Consider the following 20,474-nt stretch of genomic DNA (forward strand, 5'->3'; position numbering starts at 1 on the left):
ACATTCCAGGTTCCTACACAATATTGTTCTTTACAACATTGGGCTTTACTTCCATCACCAGTCACATCCACAACTGGGTGTTGTTTCTGAAGTCATTCCCATCAATTTTCTCTATCACAGCATTCGGTCATCATGGTACTCTCTGCTCTCACTCAAAGTTTTTACTCTGCCTCCTGTCCTCAAACTTTCTCCTCAGACCCTTTCATTCTTCAAAGATTCTTCCTCACTGATTTCTCTACTCCCAGTTTTTCCTCATAATTTTTTCTTGCAAGTTTCCCTCAAGAGGCTTTTCCTCATAATCTCACCTCACCACATTTTCCCTTAATGTTTTCTTTTTCACCTCATCGTCTTCTCACATTTCCCCCTCGATGTCTCCTCCTCTCACAAGTTCCTTGTCACCGACTTACGAGCTTACATTTTCCCCTCAGCCTTTTTTACCTTAAAATTTGCCCTCACTGTCTTTTTTCCCTCAGTTTCTTTTCACCATCTTCTTTTCTCATATTATTCTCCTCATGTCCTGCTTTTCTCACAATTTTCTTCATCACCAACATTCCTCATAGTTCCTCTTACAACTTCACTGAACTTCTATCAGAGTATACAAAGAGGGAAAATGGTAGTTTATATTCATCCAACAAATATTTATTAATTAGACATATATAACAGGAACTATAACCCCAGACTTTGGGGATACATGTCCCTCATGAGACTTACACTCTGGAGGAAACTCGGGCATCAATCAAGTAGTCAGGACTAACTGTAAATTCAAATAACTGCTCCAAAATTAAGAAAAGGGATTCTGTGAGACCAAATAATGAATGCATTCCATTTAGACTGGAGAGACAGCCTGAGCACCAACTGAATGAAAAGCAAAGAACTATAGAAAGAACTGAAGGGAGAGGGTAAGATAAAAAATTAATTTGTTTAATTTATGGTTACCAAAGGGGAAACTTGGTGGGGCGGGGGGCAGGAATAAATCAGGAGCTTGGGATTAGCATACATCTTCTACGCAAGACACATCACTCACCTTGAGATCCAGAGCATCAAAAATGGTTATAATTTCAAAATTGTCCACACTGTAGTATAAATTTTACAGCACACAGACATCATGACTTTAGATATCTTTGGCAATATTTCATTCAATGATATTAACCAATAAGAATGTGTAGAAATTGAACATCTACTAGGAAGTCACAGTAGCATTTTTAATACAACAAAATAATAAGCATTGTTCATGTTTTAAATTGTGAAACATTTTAATTGTCCAATTCATTAGGAAAAACTGTCACACACTTTTATCACCCCAGTGAGAACAAAGCTTCAGACAGTTGATACTGAGACACTTTGGGCTTTTTTCTTTTTATTTTTAAAGAAATTACATTTAGTTAGGCCATTCCCTAGCTTCTTGGCTTACCAGCTTATAAACAGTACAGCAATGAGGCAGGATCCTATATGCATTAAAACCCATTTCCCCTTAATCATCTTTGATGAGAAGCCTCATGAAAGGACACTGAGAGCTAATAAGGTATATCAGGCTACATGTGTTTCTACCTCACACATCACTGACTGGAAGGCTTGCATTATCCAAGTCCACTGGGTCACAATTTTGTTTCTGAGGGCCATTTTTCTTTGAGGTTTTAGCAGAGCTTGTTTGGTTACTTTGGAAGCTGGTTCTCTTGGAGAGACAGTCTAGACCTTGAAGTTCCATGACTTGAACTTGGCAAGAGATTCATAAAATCCTAGCTTCTCCATGGTAAAGCTTGCGATCAAAGAGTAATGTTGCTGCAAGAGGCTGTGGAATGTGGGGTGGCTGCTGCACACTGGCAGAGAGCGTGTTTAGATTTGGAAAGACTGTTAGAAAGCTCCTGCAAAGAGGAGTGGTGGTCAGACATAGGCAATCATTACCAATAAGATTAGTAACTCAGTGTGAGACCTTATTCTAGGGGACGCTGATCTGCCAGGTCCCCGCTATGCTACAATGGCACCTGAGGCTGCTTTAATCCCACTGTGCATTTCTTCAGGGCTATCAGCCTGCACATAGAAAGTTCCAGAGGATGTTACAATTTCAAAGAGGTTGTCTTTCATCATTATGTCACTTGGTTTATGTTCCTGGACTTTATGAACCTCTTTAAGTGGTATTACGTGGAGAGGTTCCTTTTCCAGTTCAGATCTAAAGTAACCTGTTGTTTATCCAGTTGAAAATATCTTCTCTTCCAGTTTTTCATCACTGTTCCTTGTTTTACACAATATTCAGCTTTGATAACTGCACTATCTGAAGGTGGTTTAGGAGTAAAGCAAGGAAGATAGATTTGTGACCACTTCAAATTATTTCTGTCAATAGTTTCACCACATTCACTTGCTTCTTTTTGAGTTACAGTAATGATGGCCACACTACCAACAGTGTCAGTTCTGTAAGACATTTGTTTCTTCCCACATTCACTTTGGTGACCTGTTATCAGAATGAGGCTGTGAGACTGACTGCTTTGATATTGTAATTTTTATAGCTTTGTTCAACACATTTATCCATTCTACTAGGTCCTGCTGATCATTGGCTTGTAGGGAATAGTTCCTCATCCTTGCATTCATAACTTTGAAATGTAGTTAAATTAAAGAACTTCCCTGTTGCTCAGACAGTAAAGATTCCTCCTGTAATGGGGGAGAACCAGGTTCAATTCCTGGGGCAAGAAGATCCCCTGTAGAAGGGAATGGCTACCCACCCACTCCAGTATTCTTGCCTGAAGAATTCCATGGACTGAGAAGCCTGGCAGGCTACAATCCATCTGATCACGAAGAGCCAGACACAATTAACACTTTCACTTTTTTTAATGGCTCCACAATTATCAATCCAGAAGGTAGGTTCTGTGGATTACCATGTATCATACAAAACTATCTCCTCTAGTATCCAGTATGAAGTACCTCCAAAGAAATTTCCCACTCTATTCATTTTCTTTAATGTCTGGAAAACCACAAATGCGATTCTGATGATCCACATAAGTCATTTCTAAACTTGACCAGCACTCGTTGTTCCCTCGAGCCTCAGAGCTCGCTTCAATTGGTGCCGTGCTTGCAGAACCCGCCCCACCAACCCTGCCCAGGCCCCGGGGTCCCACAGGCACTGAGTTGCCTGAACTGGGCTGTTTTTCCATTAACCATTACCATTGGACTTGGAAGTGCAGAGGGGCAATACAATGATAAGGGGCATATAATGACCATGGCTCCAGCTCTTGGTCAAAGTTTTTGCAATTCGCCCTGTCTCTGAAAATTCTCTTCTTCATTTACATCTTAATTCAGATAGCAGTTCTCTTATTTCCAGCTGCTGTTAACAGAAATGAAAAACCTAGATCCTTCTCCTTAACTCCTTAAATGAACACAACACAGGTTTTTTACAGGTAACAAAAATTTACTGAGATCTGGGGGAAACGGGTGTGTTTTATCCATCCCAGAATAGGAAATACAAAGAGTAAAATATTAGACTCCTTAAAACTCCATCAGCCACCCATTTCCCTGGAAATTTTTGGCTGCCAACTTTTCTGATATAATAGTGTCCATCCTCCAAAATAGAACTGGGGACCAACTGTCACTCTCTGGGTTCTATTTAACAAACTCAAATTGGATAAAGTAACACCACTAGGCTTCCCTGATGGCTCAGCCTTAAAGAATCTACTTGCCAATGGAGGAAACCTGAGTTCAATCCTTGAGTCAGGGAGATCTCCTGGAGAAGCAAACAGCAACCCACTCCAGTATTTTTGCCTGAGAAATCCCGTGAACAGAGGAGCCTGGTGGGTTTCAGTCCATGGGGTCACAAAAGAGTCAGACACAACTTAGCAACTAAACAACAACAAAAACATGACTTTAGTCTGCAGAGTAATTCAACCTCTCATCATTTAGCATATCCAAACAGTATAAAAACTTCATGAAATATATTTTGTTACTAAAAGAAAAACAATGTCCCATAGTAAACTTCAGGCTACCCCCAAACCAGCTCAGAGAGTCAACTTTTGTAATCTATTACCTGAGCACATGGCATGAACTGAAAATTCTCATAACCACAAGCCCAAGAACCTGTCTCCAGAGCAGGAGGGCGAGACCCCCAGCCATCCAGGCTATACCTCAGAGGGCTCTGTCACAAGGGGTCTGAAGCTCCAGGAAGAGCCACAGCGAGGGTCCAGGACAGTGACAGGCCCTATGGGGACACAGCCTCGGGGTTGCAGGGGAGCAATGGAGACTCGGCCCCAGAGAGACCATCAGCGCTGGAGCCTGAGCTGAACCCCACCCCTGGGAGGCTCACAGGCTCCTCCAGAGGAGGATTGCTAAGGGCAGCAGGGAGCCCCTCAGACCCTCCCACCTTGGAGCACACGGTCAGGGACACAACTCCTGAAATAATCATTAAGTATGGAAAGAGCGTCCCAGAGAAGGAAGCCTGAGAGAAGGAGAAAATGTGGGAGCCATCAGCCATGTTGTAGAAGGACACGTCCCCTTCCTGGTAATCCAGAAACACCCCCATCCTAAGCCTGGGGTGGGGACCCTGCATGAAGGATAGCACAGTCTGCTTTTCAGTACAGGCACAATATCCTCTTTCAAACCTCCCCACAACCCAGAACCCCTTTTTTGGGGACTCTACGTACCAGCCTTTCCTGTTCACATCTTCCCTACAGACCCCCAGCACCCACTCGCTTTGGTCTCCATCCCTGATCTCCACCTCCCAGTAACAGCGCCCTGATGTGATGCCCTCAAAGCCCAGTACACTGCAGGTATCTCCAGAGGTCACACAGGAGTCCTTCAAGGTCACACGTGTCTTTTCATGAGAGATGACAAGGTTTGAATGGACAGATGCTGGATCCAGAGTGACAGGCCCTGCAGAGAAAGTTATCTATCATTCAAGGTCCTCCCCTCCCCAAGAACATACAACCACCCCTCAACCCAGAATCCCATCTTCATGGGAGGAAGGCTAAGCTCCCTGACAATAGAAACTTGTGATTCAAGTCTATGGGCCTCCAAGCAGGAAACGGATCCACAAGACTGATTTCAGGGTGAGATATGTCACAGAGCCCTTGAGGACCAGCCTGCTCTCCAAGGGCTGAAGGATATCTATTTAGCATTCAATATCAGCCAAAGTCATCAGCCCCCCCTGTGTGTGACTATCACCACCACATCCCACCCCACACTATTGATGGTGCCAGCATCTATATCACCACTGAGAACTGAAGGAGAGGCCACGGAGATAGCAGTAGGAAAATCCAGAAAAAACACAAAGTCACTCACATTCCTGGAACTCCTCCTTCCGCCAGTCTACAAGGAAAACACACATTTCATGTCAGGGGTTTGTAGAGATTGTACATTATCAAGGTCAGTGCTTACTAACCTTGATATCGTGAAGCATACTTTTGAGAGAGTCATAGGGGGAAATGTTTTGGAAATAGTCCAAAGTGAAGTATCGTGAAGCATAATTTTGAGAGAGTTATAAGGGGAAATGTTTTGGAAATATTCAACTGATGCATGTGTTTCTTTTCACAAACACACACAGAACCATCATGCTGCAACCTTACCATGAAGGCAAAGCAATAAATCTTAAAACTGAGGGGTTGAGAGGCTTGATATCAATCTGAACATAAAGGTCATTGTCCAAACTTCACTATAAAATAACATTTTCTCAAGTCCTTAGCTGCACATCCTTAAAACTAGGTTTTCTGGAGGAAAACTTGGGGAGATCAAAATTTCCAAGGTTCTTAAGCAATTATGAAGAGCTAATTGAACTGAGCATGCAGGTTACCTTTAAGCCAGTGGTAGAGAAAATACAGCTTAGCTGAACCAAACTCAGAGAATGACTATAAGTCATTAGTGAAGAGAATTTGGGATACTTGCTCAGTTAGGAGGCAATGGAGAAATTTCAAGGAAAGGAGAGAGATGTTTGAAGTGAGAAAGACAGACATGCAGTGAGAGGAAAGATACTCATGAATTCTCTTCTGCTTTTCGTAGGGTTAGTGGAACAAAAACATTTCTACCTGTAAGGGAAAACCCAAAATATTGGATCTACTCATCTGCTTCCCCCTATAATTGCCGAGAGAGGTTGTAAGCTTCCAGGAGAACCACAAGAGGACCCCAAAGATGTCCATGTTCTAAACCTCGGAGTGTGTGAATACACTGTGGTAAAGGGAACTTTACAGATGTGATTAAGAACCTTAGGATGTGACCAAGGGTCAGGGAGAGATAACCCAAATACCTAGCCAGGATCTGCTGATCCTCAGCCAGCCACAAACCAAGGATGTTAAGGACCAGATCAGACTGATCTCCCCAGGGCAGTGGCCTGATATGACTAAAGAGTATAAGGACCCCTTTCCCAACTGACCCAAGGCCAAATAATTTCTTCCAACCTCCATACTCGCTTTTGGAAAAAGAAAGGAAGCTCAACAACCAAAGCAAAGCAAAGCCTATATGTCATAAGACGCTGAAATGCCTGCACTGAGAAAGCTGTTGCCTCCAACACGGTGGAGAATCAGGAATAAAATTAGAACATGTATGGAAATTAGTAAATGCTCTTTTTTTTTGCAATTTTGAGGTATAAATTTATTACACTATTCCTACTTAATACAGGTTCATGCAGAAATTGGCATTCCTTTTATTTGCCTGATGGAAATAAGATCACATAAAGTGGCCTAACCCATAGGACCCTTTAAGAAAAAATGGACTTTAATTTATTTGTTCTTCACCAAGACACTAGTTGATACCTAGCTATAAATTTCTATACCACAAGTGATAAAGATTAACAACAAGAAAAAGAGGGAAGAGAAAAAAAGAGAGTTGGCATTTAATTGTGAGACTCCACATGTATCAAGTGTGATGCTATGCCTCACTTAATTGCTACAGCAAATCATTAATACAATTTTTTCCAATTTTATGAATAAAAAGAGGTCTGACATTTGACCATCTCCCACTTGACACTTGTCAATACGAAAATGTTGATTCTAGCTTAATGGGGTTTATCTTTACAAAACAGAAGGTTACACAAAGTATACATTAAAACACATGCTCTTTAATCTAGTAGGTAAGGGAGAGATAGTAAAAGAGGACTGTCTGATCCTCATGTTTAACATAAATCCTAGGGTGAATCAGTAAGAATCCCTAAGGTGGGATCCTAAATCCTCATGCATCTGGCTCCCAGGCATTTTCACCCTTTGTTTACCCTTCTCTGTCTCTCACAATCTGTATTCCTATCTGTAAACAGAAACATGCCAATCAGGGAAAGGGCATACTGCACAGGCTTACAGGGTACAGATCTTTAACTCACCCCAAAGCTAAAGGGTTCTCAGAACAACCTTACATTACATTAGGATGCCCCATACCACACTCCTGCCCTAACCACTACAGGAAGATTAAGATGGTCTCATTATCAGAGGTAAACTGAATTACATGGTTACTTTAAAATGGCTTAAAAACAAATATGCCTTTACTGAAATTTCTTAAAGAGATATCAAGGAGTTGATCACACTTTATGCACCCAAATAACTTGCACACCTTCTGTGTCCTCCCCAACAAACCCCATGGCTGTGACCTGTGGTCTCTTTTCCACCACTACAGTTCAGTTCAGTTCAACTGCTCAGTCGTGTCTGACTCTGTGACCCCATGAACTGCAGCACGCCAGGCCTCCCTATCCATCACCAACTCCCAGAGTCCACCCAAACCCATGTCCATTGTGTCGGTGATGCCATCCAACCATCTCATCCTCTGTCATCCCTTTCTCCTCCTGCCCTCAATCTTTCCCAGCATCAGGGTCTTTTCAAATGGGTCAGCTCTTCACATCACATGGCCAAAGTATTGGAGTTTCAGCTTCAACATCAGTCCTTCCAATGAACACCCAGGACTGATCTCCTTTAGGATAGACTGGTTGGATCTCCAATCTCTGTAAGACAAATCTCAAACACAGCACTTCCTCCTCATCTCCTCCTCTCTTCCTCCTTCTGGTCTTATCTTCCCTGACTTGCTTCCCACCATTTCTCTGTGAAACAATTTTTTCTCTTCTACATTTCTTCTTTCCCAGTCTTGGCCCATGGCCCCTAATAAACCCAACCAAAAATGAGCCCATCAGCAAATACAGAATTCTCTGAAAAGGAAGATCGTGGTTGTTACATTTTTGTCCCTGTCACACAAACATATACAGAAGATTTTGAATAGAATTTAAGAACTTTCATAGACCCTCACCCAAGGAACCCATAAACATCCCATAGTTTTTGGATCCCAGATTCAGAATACCTGCCCTACAGCAACTAATTCCTCAGCAACCAAGAGGCTTGGAGGATGAAACCCAGCCTGGACACAGAGGCAGAGCATGAGGAGGTAGAGAGAGGATCAATATCTCAGAGGACCAGGAGAAAATAGGAAAAACAAAACTAGAGCCAAAAAGGGAAAGAATTTTGAAACAAGATGGATCAGGAATCAAGGGCCCCCTTGGGAAGAACTGAGTCCTAAGTAGGCAAGCATGACTTCTGAAATCTTCCAGAGATGAGTGATTCCTGATCCACACAGTCTTTCCCTGCTGCCGTCCCTCCTCACCACTGACCCCTCCAATGTCACTGTCACAAAGAGAAGTCCCAGTTGCACCAGGTGTCTGGGGAGGGTGCTGCTAACCCTGACAGTGCCCTACAGTAGAGGACGGGCAGGATGGAGGCACATCTGTGTTTTGAGGAGTCCCTGCAGTCTCCAGTTGGAGGCTGCAAAGGTGACAAGAAGACCAAGAACATCCACCCCACCCTGGTGTGGGGTCCCCACATGCAGAAGGGGTCAGAGTCTAGGTTGGGGAGGGGAGGCCACAGGAACTCAGATCCACTTACCTGCGTACAGCTGGGCCTTCCTCCAGGCTGAAAGGGAACAAACACACTCTGGTGAGACTTCAGCCAGAAGAAACCTGCTCAGTGTGAGTCTATTGGCCCTTGCCTCCCCTCTGCTCTGCAGGTGAGACTAAGTACAGTGGGGGAGAGGCTGGAGAGGAGGTGACCTCCTGCCATGTGCAGACAGCCAGTGTGGTTGGGAATCCCCTGGAGCACAGGTCAGGTGGCCTGCGTGCACTCCATACTGACTTGCACCACTGTCCCACTGCTGCGTGTGACGTTTGGCTTAGTTATTAGCTAAGTCGCTTAGCTATTCTTGCCTCAAAACCCTCAAAAATTCTTATTCTATCTACTTTCACTTTTGCTGCTAAGGATCAAAAATTCTACTATGTGTGAAAACATTTTAGGGAGTAAAATATAAATTATTATATAATTTTAAGAAAGCCTTATCATATTCATTTTTTTTCCTGGAAAAAATGCACTTGGGAAATAACTTGACATGGGAACTATTTTAAGAAGTAAGATGACCTGGGAACTATTTTAAGAAGTGAGATGAGCTCTGGGTAAAAGTGGCTAATCTTTCTCAGATGAAATATTTCTAGAGATAAACACTATTCAGGGGTATTGACAGCTCATTCCATGGCATTTCTGTGCATGGTCACCTCAGTTCTGCCCCATAAATTTTTGATCATCACCCAAAGAAACTAGAGGGAATGGACTCCTGGGACAGTGTTTTGGATGGAGACAGGAGGTCACACTCCTAAACTTAATCAAGCTGGTTATTTGTATAGCTCCTTTAATGAAATCTCACAGCACATGACTTTTGCTTCGGGGTACTGACGGAAAACCATATGCAGAAGGATAGTAAACTATTAATATGGTGGGTCAGTCAGGGTTGGAATAAGACCAAAGGTGCATGATAGGCTCTGGGGTCATCTTTACACCCAGGATCCCAAGAAATGGGTGGGAACCAGCAGTCCAGATCTGGGAGAGCCCATGCATGGGTTCTGCCTCCTAGAGCCTCCACTTCTGCCCCAGGGAAGCGGGTTCACATTTCTATACCTAGACAGAATGGAGGACAGGGACACATTGGCACAGGTAGGACAGGAAACCCAAGGACACCAGAGAGTCACTCACCAGCCAGGTAAGCGGATTTCCTCCTCTCTGAAAGGCAACACACAGGAAACAGGTGAGCTAAGAACCAGACTGTCTCCTATGAAGGGGATGCAGGGAGCTCAAGAGGAAAAGCAGAACTTACTAAGTTCTTCCTGAAGTTTAGCTGAAAGAGAGTGAAAAAAAAAAGCGTGAACTCCAATCCCTAAGAAAAAGAATTCACAAAATACCACCTCTCTGTTTGTAACCTCTGGGGAAGACATTCCAACTGCAGACCCATCGGAGCCTCCACCGCTCCAGCAGTCCACCCAGGTCTCCCCAGCCACCTGCTCTGGACTGGGATTTCCCCAGAGCCCTGGACTCAGGCCCTGTGGTCAGTTCCTCCCTCTCAGCACCAGACGCCACATTCACCAGCCTTGACCCCTGTCCTGCCTTACCTGCGTCCTTCAGCGTTTCCTCCTTTGTCTGACGGTCCTGCTCTCTAGTCTGGCACAGAGTCTCCTTTTCTCGCATCTTCTGCACCTTTATGGAATGTTCTCTCTTGGTGTAACATCCAGCCCCAAGGAGCAAGATCACCAGCACAGTCAGGCTCACCGAGAAAGCCACCTTCCAGGGAGAAGCCTGGGGGAAGAAGGGCTCTGCAGCCCAACCAGACACCCTGTCAGGGCCACAGCCCGGGAGAGCTCAGCCCAGAACACCCAGGAACACCCGGCCCCTTGTCCAGCCCTGCTGGAAGCTGGGAGCACCTCTGACCTGGGATGAAAATAGCCATGGCCTTCTCCTGGCCCAGGACAGGGTTGAGGATGGAGCAGGTCACGTTCCCCACAGAGCTGTCTCTCACCACCAGAGCCGCCTCCACGCTGAACAACCCTTCAGCATCCTGGGTGTGGGCCTCAGAGAACGCCAGGAACTTCTCTCCGCTGAGGTCTCTCCACTGCACCTGGGGCTTCGGGAACCACCCCGAGGCTGTGCACACCACGCGGACCCCATCCTCCTCAGGCCCTGTGATGTGCACCTGAGGGGCAGAGCCCACACCTGCGGGAGGCAAGATGTAGAGCCCAGGGACCCAGCAGTGCCTATGTGTGCACAACTCTGGGGGTGCCCTGCACTTGGCATTCTGGGGGCAGCCCGCTCCCACAGGGAACAAGGAGGCAGCCCTGTCTCAGGGAACAGAAGGAAGAAGCACGGGGACCATAGGCTCAGAGAGCTAAGTCCCTTCTCCCTAGTCTTGCAGTTGGAAGGGCTGATGCCGTGTAAACAGGGGGAGGAATGTGGTCCCAGGTCCACCCTTATCCTAGACTTTCCGCACGTCACACTCTCTCCCGGGGCATCTGCTTCCACACCCACTGCCTCTCTTTGTAAATCACCACCAAAATTAAGTCATCTAACAACCCTATGTCCTGAACTTCCCTTCCTTTTATCCACAGGTTTACCTCCACCCGAATTCCTCACATATACTTCCAACTCATAGTTCTAGAACTGAATATGTGATTTGGCTCCATCCGTTATGGATTCTGTATAAAAATATTACCAACTCTTCACTCCTCTTTATATCCAGCTCCCTGTCTGCCACAGTTTTTGGTGCCTCCACACTCTGCCTCTGGGCCAGTCCTGTGACTCAACTAGCCAATAAGAGATTAGGTCATGTGACTAGGTTGTAAAGTCTTTGTGTCATTGGGCTGCTCTCCACCAGGGGGAGGACATGTTTGCTCTAGTACAGCCTTTCCTGCTGAAACTTTCCTAGATCCATCACTAGCCAGTTGAACAAACCCACATGAACAGACCCAGCAAAGGTTCTTATGTGACCTCCTCAGCTGACTGAAATGACAAATAAGAATTAAAAATAACAGGCTTCATTCTCCCTGTTGAAAATAAGGGAAGAGATTTCCCTTCGCTTGTTTTTCTTAGAATATTTACTTGAGAAAACCTGTAATTGTATGTATTTTCTCCCCTGTTTTAAATGTATATAAATCCTTTTTGAGAACTAGACAAGAATTTTGACCCAGGAATGTCTTTCACTAGGACCTAGGAGCCATTCATAAAGTTCAATGGAAACAGCACCCCACTTTCCCCTTCCCTGTGAGAGGGTAGGAGCCCAACTTCAGCAGTCACCAAGCTACAAGGTGTAAAAATACCTCCTGTCATAAAAACATAAGAATTTGTTTTTCCTCTGGCTTAAACCAATTAGCTAACACAGATGGTCACCTTAATTACCAGGAAAATTTAGAGTAAACTGTGTGATATATGGTGCTATCAAGTCCTCCGACATGAGGAATAGTTATTGTTCATCTTAAAAGCAAGTATATAATGGGTTGTATCTGCTTGGCTTTATAAAAGGGGGGAGATATTTTGTCTTTGCAATCTCTTAGTAGATTGCCTGTGATGTCTATCACATTCTGGTTGAATGTCCATTCAGTAATAAAACTGTGCTCTTTCTCCACTAACTGTGAAGATGATTTCTGGTTTGGGAGATTTTGTTTTTGTTTTGTACCCAACATGACCAAAGAAGTATGAATAAACCCAGATAAGATTAGTTCAAATACAGCCCAAACTAGTTGTACTCCCTTCATGCCTGAATTAAATAAATGGATATTGTTATACACCACTATGATCTTTGTGACTGTTTATTACACAGCATTATCTTGACAACAGATAACTAACATACATAAAGCAAAGAATCTTGTCCACCATCCAATTCTACAAGAATCAAGTCATTAACCTCTCAGTCACTCTCTGACAGTACACTCTGAAAGGAATTCAGGGTGAAAATAGGGCAAGGCACTCTGTGCTTTGGAAAAACAGGCCCCTTAGTTACTTACAGATGTCTCAGGAAAAAAATATTTAATGAACCTAGATTCTTGCATCTTCCTAGAAAAGTGTTAATATTATTAACTGGATATCTGATCCTTGTGACAAACCGTAACCTTTTACCGAAGTGTATGCTTGACTTCTGGGCTTCCCCAGTGGCTCAGCAGTGAAGAATCTACCTGCAGTGTAGGAGCAACAGGAGACTTGGGTTCGATCCCTGGGTTGGGAAGATCCCCTGGAGGAGGAAATGGCAACCCACTCCAGTATTCTTACCTGGAGAATCCCATGGCCAGAGGAGCCTGGTGGGCTACAAGTTCATGGGGTTGCAGAGTCGGACACAAATTAAGCCACTTAGCATACTAAGCATGCTTGACTGCACCTGTTCCCTAGCCAAAATCCTGTATAAACTGGCTTCTTTCCCTACCTCATTGGAGCAGTTTCTCAGAGCTACTGAGAAGCTATTTCCTGGATTATATACCCCTCAGTAAGACCCTGAATAAAACACAGCTCACAGTTCTTAAGTTGTGTGTTTCTCTTCAATCAATACACATAATTTTCAATATTTTTACCACTAAACAACAAACAGCCAAATGCAAAACCCTCAGAATTTCTGCAGTCTCCTCTTCCCCCCAAACTCGGTTCCCCAAATCCACTCACTTAGCTTGCTCTAGTTTCTAAACATCACAGATGTCTGACCCCCTCGTCCCTCTATGTGATCCCATTGCCTTTTCTGGGGGTCATCCTGTGGACCTCGTAACTACATCCATGCCTTCAGCCTGGCTCACCTTTCATCCACCCTCTTCACAGCTGACCAAAGAAATGTCCCAGGCACTGCTCTGTTTAAAATTTCCGCAGTGGTGCATCAACACCCATAGCACAGCTTGCAAAGTCTTCTACAACCTAGCATCTACCTTGCCCTTCAAATTCCTCTCCTCTTCCCCCCAGCTTCCACTGTCTGTACCCCTCAGGGACCACACATTGCAGCCCCAAAGGACTCTGGTTAACTGCTAGCAACTGCAACCACCACCCTCTATCTCCTCTCCTCTCTCCGCCTCTCCCTTCTTCTCCTCTCCCCTGACTTCTCGTGTTCCAGTCCATCAACCTCAAGGGCTCTTTGCAGCCTGATCTAGTGAGCTCAGGTGCCCCTTTCAGTGTATATTACCTACAAAATTCTCCTGACCACCAGAGAGAGCATTAATCAATCCCTTCTCTGTGCACCCCATGCCAAGAACATATCTTTATTCAATTGTTGTCATCTCTTACAGCCCTCCATTTACTCATCGTATCAACCACGAGGGCTTCCTGCTCCAGCCATCTTCCTCCAGTCACACTCCTCCTCCAGCCACACTCCTGCCTCGGGGTTTCACGCCAGGTGTTTCCTCTGCTGGGAACTCTGGTCCCACAGATATCTATGTGGCTAAATCCCTACTTCCTTTGAGCTTCTGCTCAACTTGTCAAAAAATCCCAACCTGAGGCCCCACATAAAACAAGCCCACCCCACCCCCATCCTGGTCCCCTTCCACTATTATATTTGCCATTTTATCTGAAGTATTAATACTTACCACCTCCTAATTTCCTCTATAACCTATTTATCAAAGTATCTATGTACTGCCTCTAGAATATAAACTCCACAGAACAGGGAACATTGTTTGGTTCACTGATGTATCACAGTGATCTTATCACCTGTTTGGTTCACAGGTGCCCCGAACAGGATGTGACATACAGTAGGGTTTCAATATGTTTGTACCAAATAATGGAATGAGTGGATGGGCCTCCTGTTCCATATCTATAAAATGAGGGATTGATTGCCATTATCCCTAAAGTTCCTCCCATCTCCAGTACTCCAGGATCAAAAATATCAAGCCACTAACCTGCCACCTTCAGCTCCAAATTGGCCTCTTCATAGAAGCCTCCCTTTCTGAAGAAGCAGGTGTACAGCCCATTGTCAGAAACATTGACATTCTGGATACGCACAGCAGCTTCTCCCTGGTTGAGGAGGTCCCTCACCAGCGAGGTCCGCCCTGTGTAAGCAGCCATCTGCTCCTCTTTCTGCTCCAGTCGGTCTTGATAGATGAACACAGCTTCTGAAAACTTGGAGCGGAACCATCTCAGCTCCATGTCTTCGGCACTCATGGGTGGAGATACACGACAGGGTAGCAGGACTTCCCCGCCCAGCACTGCCACAATGGGGTCCGAGGGGGCGATCACGATGAACTCCTCTGTGGACACAGACACAGGAGTGAGAGAGGAGGAGACACAGAGGGAGGGCAGAACACACGCTCAGTCTGATGGAAAGACCTGGGCAGGCTGGGGACAGGTGTCGGGTGGGATGAACCCTGACCTGATAGGTTGAGCTGTGATAATCCTGAATTTGAGCTAGACTGATAATTTTGTGACCCAGAAGAGATGTCAAAGAGAGTCCCTCTTCCATCTGTACTGCTGTCTTCACACCCTTCCATGGAAAATTCTAACTCAATGGCTTCTACCTTTAGCATGCAGCAAAATCAGCAAGAGGGCTTATAAAACCACAATGTTGGGCCAACACCCCCAGAGATTCAGTAAGGTCTGGAGTGGGCCCAAGGATGTGCATTTCTAAACAATTCCCCAAGATGCTGGTACTGATGTTCCAGGGGCGTCACTTGGAGAAGCACAGCTCTATCCTGCCCCTTTTGGGCAGGACTGAACCCTGACCAAAGAGAATACCTGTGGTCAAAGTCAAAACTCCTTGATCATTCAGTCACATCCTATTATAGCCACACTATTCTATTCCAGAGCTAAATTTATCTGTGTTCATGACTTTCTCCCCGGCTCAAACATGTGCTAAAAACTAGACACAAGTATTGTTTCCATTAAAAGCCTACCTTCACTTTTTTCACCCACAAGTGCCCATATTCACCCCACTGACATCTTCTCAGAGCCTTTGGCCTTCTGAGGCCTGGAGGATGGGCCACGATCTGACCCTTGTGCAGGACGGCCCTGCTGGATCTACAAAGAATGACTCCTCAGCTCCTGAGCTGCTCAGAGCTGATCTGAGTCACCACGGTCTCTCACCTGGAGGACAACAGTACACTGGGCTCCCTGGGTCTCCTCCCCTCACTCCAAAGTCTGCAATTCTTTCCACCTGCAAACCATGTCCCTACTCTACTCAAAGCTTTGCCGAGTCTCCTCAGTCCCTTCAGTGGACCAAAGGCCCAATGGGGATGACCCCCAGGGCTTCTGGACACAAGCTCCTACTTCTCACCCTCTCCTTCACTTTGCTCTAGCCAAGACTTGCCTCCACAGTCTCTTGAACATTCCAGGCCCACAGGCAGCCTTGCACTGGCTGTTCTCTCTTGCAGAAGCCATGCTTCCACCGGAACCCTCACAGGCTCACCCCCTCTTCCAGGTTTTATTCTTATCTCACTGTCTCACTGAACAGCTCACTGAACACTGCTGCCCACTTCCCACCTCCACATGCCTGACTGCCCTCTACCCCATGCTGCTTCACTGCTTCTCTCATTGCCTATAAAAAACTATTCATCATACTGCTTTCATGCCTTTATTATTTCATGCATTTATTTCATGCATTTATTATAGCCTCCCTGCTACATTGTAAGATTTTAAAAAGACACAAATCTGCCTGGTTTGCTCATAAAAAGCACCTACCACATGTTCAACACTCTGTAAATATATGAGAAATGGAAAAAAAATAGCTAATGAATACGTTAAGTAAAATAAAGATACTACCCAAAAAATGAGGTGAAAGATATTGTCACATATGTCATAGTTGAATTTTTATAACATCATAAACACCTCATTGGATAACTATCAAGAGGCTTAAAGACTTATAAAGTTATAGTCTTTATATTGAGGCTTAGTGAAGTCGCTCAGTCATGTCCAACTCTTTGCAACCCCATGGAATGTAGCCTACCATGCTCCACCATCCATGGGATTTTCCCAGGCAAGAGTACTGAAGTGAGTTGCCATTTCCTTCTCCAGAGGATCTTCCTGACCCAGGGATCGAACCCAGGTCTCCCCCATTATAAGCAGAGGCTTTACCATCTGAGCTACCAGGCTTAAAGACTCTCAAAAATTGAATGACAATTACTGGTTTGGGGAGCATCATAACTTTTTTAGAGAAGGGACTTCTCAAACAGCAACCCACTCCTGATGGAGAGAACCAGCCCAGCTCCCAGGAATCCACATAGGAAGAGGGGTGGGGTACACTCACGTGCAAAACCCCCAGTGGGCAGCTGCGTGAAGAGGAGCAGGGAGGTGAGGTGGCAGAGCACAGAGCCGTGGAAGAAGTCCTCCATCTCAGAGCTGGGGAGACATAGGGCAGGAGGCAGACCCAGAGCTGGCCCAGAGCTCAGGGACCCCAGTGGGGAGGAGGCTCAGGGCCAGAAACAGTCCTATGGGAGCAGAGCCCTCCCTGGATCCCTGTGCTGATGAAGTGCTGGGCTCCCCACAACTCCGACACCCAGAAAGCACTGAGCCTGGGCTCCTCCCAGCCCTGGAGAAGCCTCTGTGGGGTCACAACCACAAGTTTTGCTTGGGAAAAATGCCCCCCTTCCCTTCCCACCCCAGTGGCACCTGCAGCCCAGCCCACTCTGCCCAGAACACCAGGTGCTTCCTTTCCCAGCACCAGGGGCCCGAGCTGGGACCATCCTGCATCTCGTCATTATTCACAACCACCAGCAACACCTGTCCACCAGTTACGGACAGAGACCCAGGTTCAGCTTCTCACTGTGAAGTACAGGCCAGTTCTCACTTGGGGCCCCACATACGTCCTCCTCAAGGGGACTCTGGGTCCATCAGAGGCACATGTGCTGCCTTTGCTGCTGGGTTAGTTCGCCTGGACTTCAACCCCACCCCGCCCTTTCCTGCAGGGACCAAAGACATGGCCCGCTCCCAGGTGCCCAGTCATTCCCCACACACAGCTTAATCCTCATCCGCACTGTCTTTAAAGAAGATTTCTGCATTGGGGTTGGACATCCCAGTGGAAACAGAGCAGCCGAGGAGAAAAAATGAGTCCTCATCAGAGAAAAGACCCCAAATGCCTTCCTGTCAAAGTTGCGGAGGAGGCAGCTTAGGGTCCTTGGAAGGACAGACTCTGGGGGCGAGTGCTGAGTCCTCCCCCAAGGCTGAGGCCTTGTCTGTGTGATGACCTTAGTCAAGCTTCTTAATCTTCTGTGTCTGTTCCTTCATAAACAACTTGGGGATATTAACAGCATCTAGATCCCAAAGTTTTCATGAGAATCACAAGAATTAGAATCACCACAGGGAATTAGAACAGAAGTGGATGCTATAGCAATAACACTAAAACAAATGAATGAAGGTACACCTCTCACTGTGGTGATCGTGGGTCTCCCTAGAGCCACTCCACCATCCAGCACCACCCACCCTGCCCCCAGCCCCACCACCTGCTCAGCCTCCTCCTCAACCCTGATGCTCCCTGCTTGCTTTTCTTGCCCACAAGTATCTGCAAAACCCACTTACCTGCTCTGAAAGGCCAGGACTTCAGAAGCGTCTCTAAACTCAGCAGCATGAGAAGGTTCAGGGACCCTGGCAGACCCCAAATCTGCCCTCAGAATTTGCACCTAAAGTTAATCACTCAGAGCCCCAATCCTGATGCAGACCCAAGTCTGAGTTCTTCATGTCTGGGGGCAGGTGGTCTCAGGAGAGTGGAGAAGCAGCAGAGCCTGGCTCAGGGGTGTCTGCAGAGACCAGACCGTGGGACCCTCGGAAACGATCCCGGACAGCTCAGTCCGCCCTTCTCTGGTTCCTTCACTATTCGAAAGTGAAACCTGGATAAAGCAGTCCCAGCAGACTCTGCCCTGCCCTCTGGACAGTCACCCAGTTATCAAGAAGAAAACGGCCTGATCGGAGCAGCAACAAGAGAGTGGATTCAAGTAAAGCTGAAACCACCCTGAGGGGGACACATAGACACACAGACTCAATAACCATTCTAGACAAGTGCTACACTCCAGGCTGTGCATGTGTGCTCAGTCACTCAGCTGTGTTTCACTCTTTGTGATCCCATGGACTGTAGCTTGTCAGGCTTCTCTGTCCATGGAATTTTCCAGGCAAGAATACTGCAATGGGTTGCCATTTCTTACACCAGGAGATCTTCCCAACCAAGCAATCAAACCCACATCACTTGGGTCTCCTGCATTGGCAGGCCGATTCTTTACTACTTCGTCACCTGGGAAGACATACTCCAGGTTGGCAGCCTTCTAACCTCAGAAGTGGGGACTGTGCGCAGCACGCAGTCCGCACAAACTAACACCTAGCCCCCGCCTGATTCCATGTGGGCTAGTAAAGTGCACAGGGCACAGTCCCCAGCGTGGCTGCTTCCTTTTCCTCCCCAGCAGCTGACCCAGGAACTCCCACAACCTGGCCCCCCAGGGGCTAACCCTCAGGCTTCAGGTGTTTCCAGGACCAACTCCAGACCCTTGACTGAATAGACAGTGCCCTAAGGCTTCTTAAGATTGTGTATCACCCATGGCCTGGGTACAGCCATTCAGACCCCCTTTCTGCCAGGCCTAGTGAACACCAGGAAAGGCCTGATTCTCTGGTCTCAAAAAAAAAAAAAAAAAACAACGGGACTTGCTCTTCCTCTCCAGCTCATCCCTTCCTGAATTTTTCTTACTAATAAAGGTCACCTGTGTTCAACCATTTTTCTCTGCCGGAAACATGAAGGGCATCTTTCACATCCCACTCTCCCATAAAACATGCTTCCAAAACATTAAAGATTTTTCACAAATTCATGTTAACAGCCATCACATACTCTCATTTCTATGCTGACACAGAGTTTTCCTCACGGGTCTCCTGCCCCACCTCCAGCCTCACTCCCTCCAGGTCATTTTCCTTCCAATGTAATGATGCTCGCAGGTCAGTTTATGTCAAATTTATGCCTCACGCTTCAAGGGACCCCTCTGCTTCAACCTCTCCTCTGTGGCTCTGAGGCCTCCAACTTCCTGTCTGACCTCATCCAGTGTTTCTCCCAGCTGCCCCCTTACTGGTCTCACCAGCCACTGGATGATCCTGCCCTCCCCCTCCTCCCCCACATTCCTCACGGTCCACTGTACAGCTCTCACCTCAAATGACCTTGCTCAAGGCATGCTTTGCTGACCTCCTGACCTCCATTATGAGATCCATACACAAGCCTTTTGGGGTTTTGGTGGCACCCTGTCTCTTTCACAGCCCTGACCTGTGTTCACCTGAGGAATGTCGAGGGAATCCAGGAGAGGAGGTACTCTTTCCCAGCATATAAGAAGCACTCCATAAGCATTGTTTGAGCTGACAGGCAGGAGTCTCTTCCGCAGCACATGAGCTACTCAACCTCATACAATTTCACAACACTCTAGTCCACAGAGAAACAGGAAGACTGCTAACTCTGAACTAATAGAGTCAACCTGTGGAAGGCTACAACAGCCCCACCATCTGCCCATCTCTGCTTTCCTGTCTGCTGCTAAGTTGCTGATAAGTCTGTGCGGCACCATAGACGGCAGCCCACCAGGCTCCGCCATCCCTGGGTGGGTTGCCATTTCCTCCTCCAATGCGTGAAAGTGAAGTCGCTCAGTCATGTCCGACTCTTCACAACCCCATGGACTGCAGCCTACCAGGCTCCTCCGTCCATGGGATTTTCCAGGCAAGAGTACTGGAGTAGGGTGCCATTGCCTTCTCCAGCTTTCCTGTCTACCCCAGACATAAAAAGACCACTAGTTACAGCCATGGACTGGCAACACCAGG

At 46.4% G+C, this 20,474-nt stretch overlaps 1 protein-coding gene and 1 pseudogene across 2 annotated transcripts; both read right to left on the bottom strand.

Moving 5' to 3' along the window:
- Positions 1-988: 988 nt before the first annotated feature.
- LOC122697229 lies at positions 989-3,248 on the bottom strand (annotated as a pseudogene).
- Positions 3,249-3,376: 128 nt separating this feature from the next.
- Positions 3,377-18,511, bottom strand: LOC122697227 (butyrophilin subfamily 1 member A1-like). 2 transcript variants are annotated; one of them, XM_043907769.1, is made up of 11 exons: positions 18,219-18,464; positions 16,951-17,042; positions 14,612-14,959; positions 10,686-10,967; positions 10,527-10,570; positions 10,370-10,454; positions 10,078-10,098; positions 9,957-9,983; positions 8,823-8,849; positions 5,260-5,286; positions 3,377-4,851 (listed from the first exon to the last, which is right to left on the bottom strand). In XM_043907769.1, the coding sequence occupies exons 2-11, from the start codon at positions 17,033-17,035 to the stop codon at positions 4,181-4,183; spliced, it is 1,617 nt and encodes a 538-aa protein (XP_043763704.1). In that variant the 5' UTR covers positions 17,036-17,042; positions 18,219-18,464; the 3' UTR covers positions 3,377-4,180. The 2 variants fall into 2 exon arrangements, with proteins under 2 accessions (XP_043763704.1, XP_043763703.1); XM_043907768.1 differs by having other exon boundaries at positions 10,370-10,570; positions 18,219-18,511.
- Positions 18,512-20,474: the final 1,963 nt, after the last annotated feature.

Source organism: Cervus elaphus, chromosome 7 (genome assembly GCF_910594005.1).
Source record: "Cervus elaphus chromosome 7, mCerEla1.1, whole genome shotgun sequence".
Lineage (NCBI taxonomy): Eukaryota > Metazoa > Chordata > Mammalia > Artiodactyla > Cervidae > Cervus > Cervus elaphus.

What these genes read in the sequence shown, in the direction of transcription:
- LOC122697227 (XM_043907768.1), bottom strand. Translation starts at nt 17,035, where the DNA reads ATGGAGGACTTCTTCCACGGCTCTGTGCTCTGCCACCTCACCTCCCTG. An exon ending in TTTGGAGCTGAAGGTGGCAG is followed by an intron (nt 10,968 to 14,611) that starts GTTAGTGGCTTG and finishes TGCCTCCCGCAG; the next exon opens with GTGTGGGCTCTGCCCCTCAG. An exon ending in GGAAACGCTGAAGGACGCAG is followed by an intron (nt 10,099 to 10,369) that starts GTAAGGCAGGAC and finishes ACTCTCTTTCAG; the next exon opens with CTAAACTTCAGGAAGAACTT.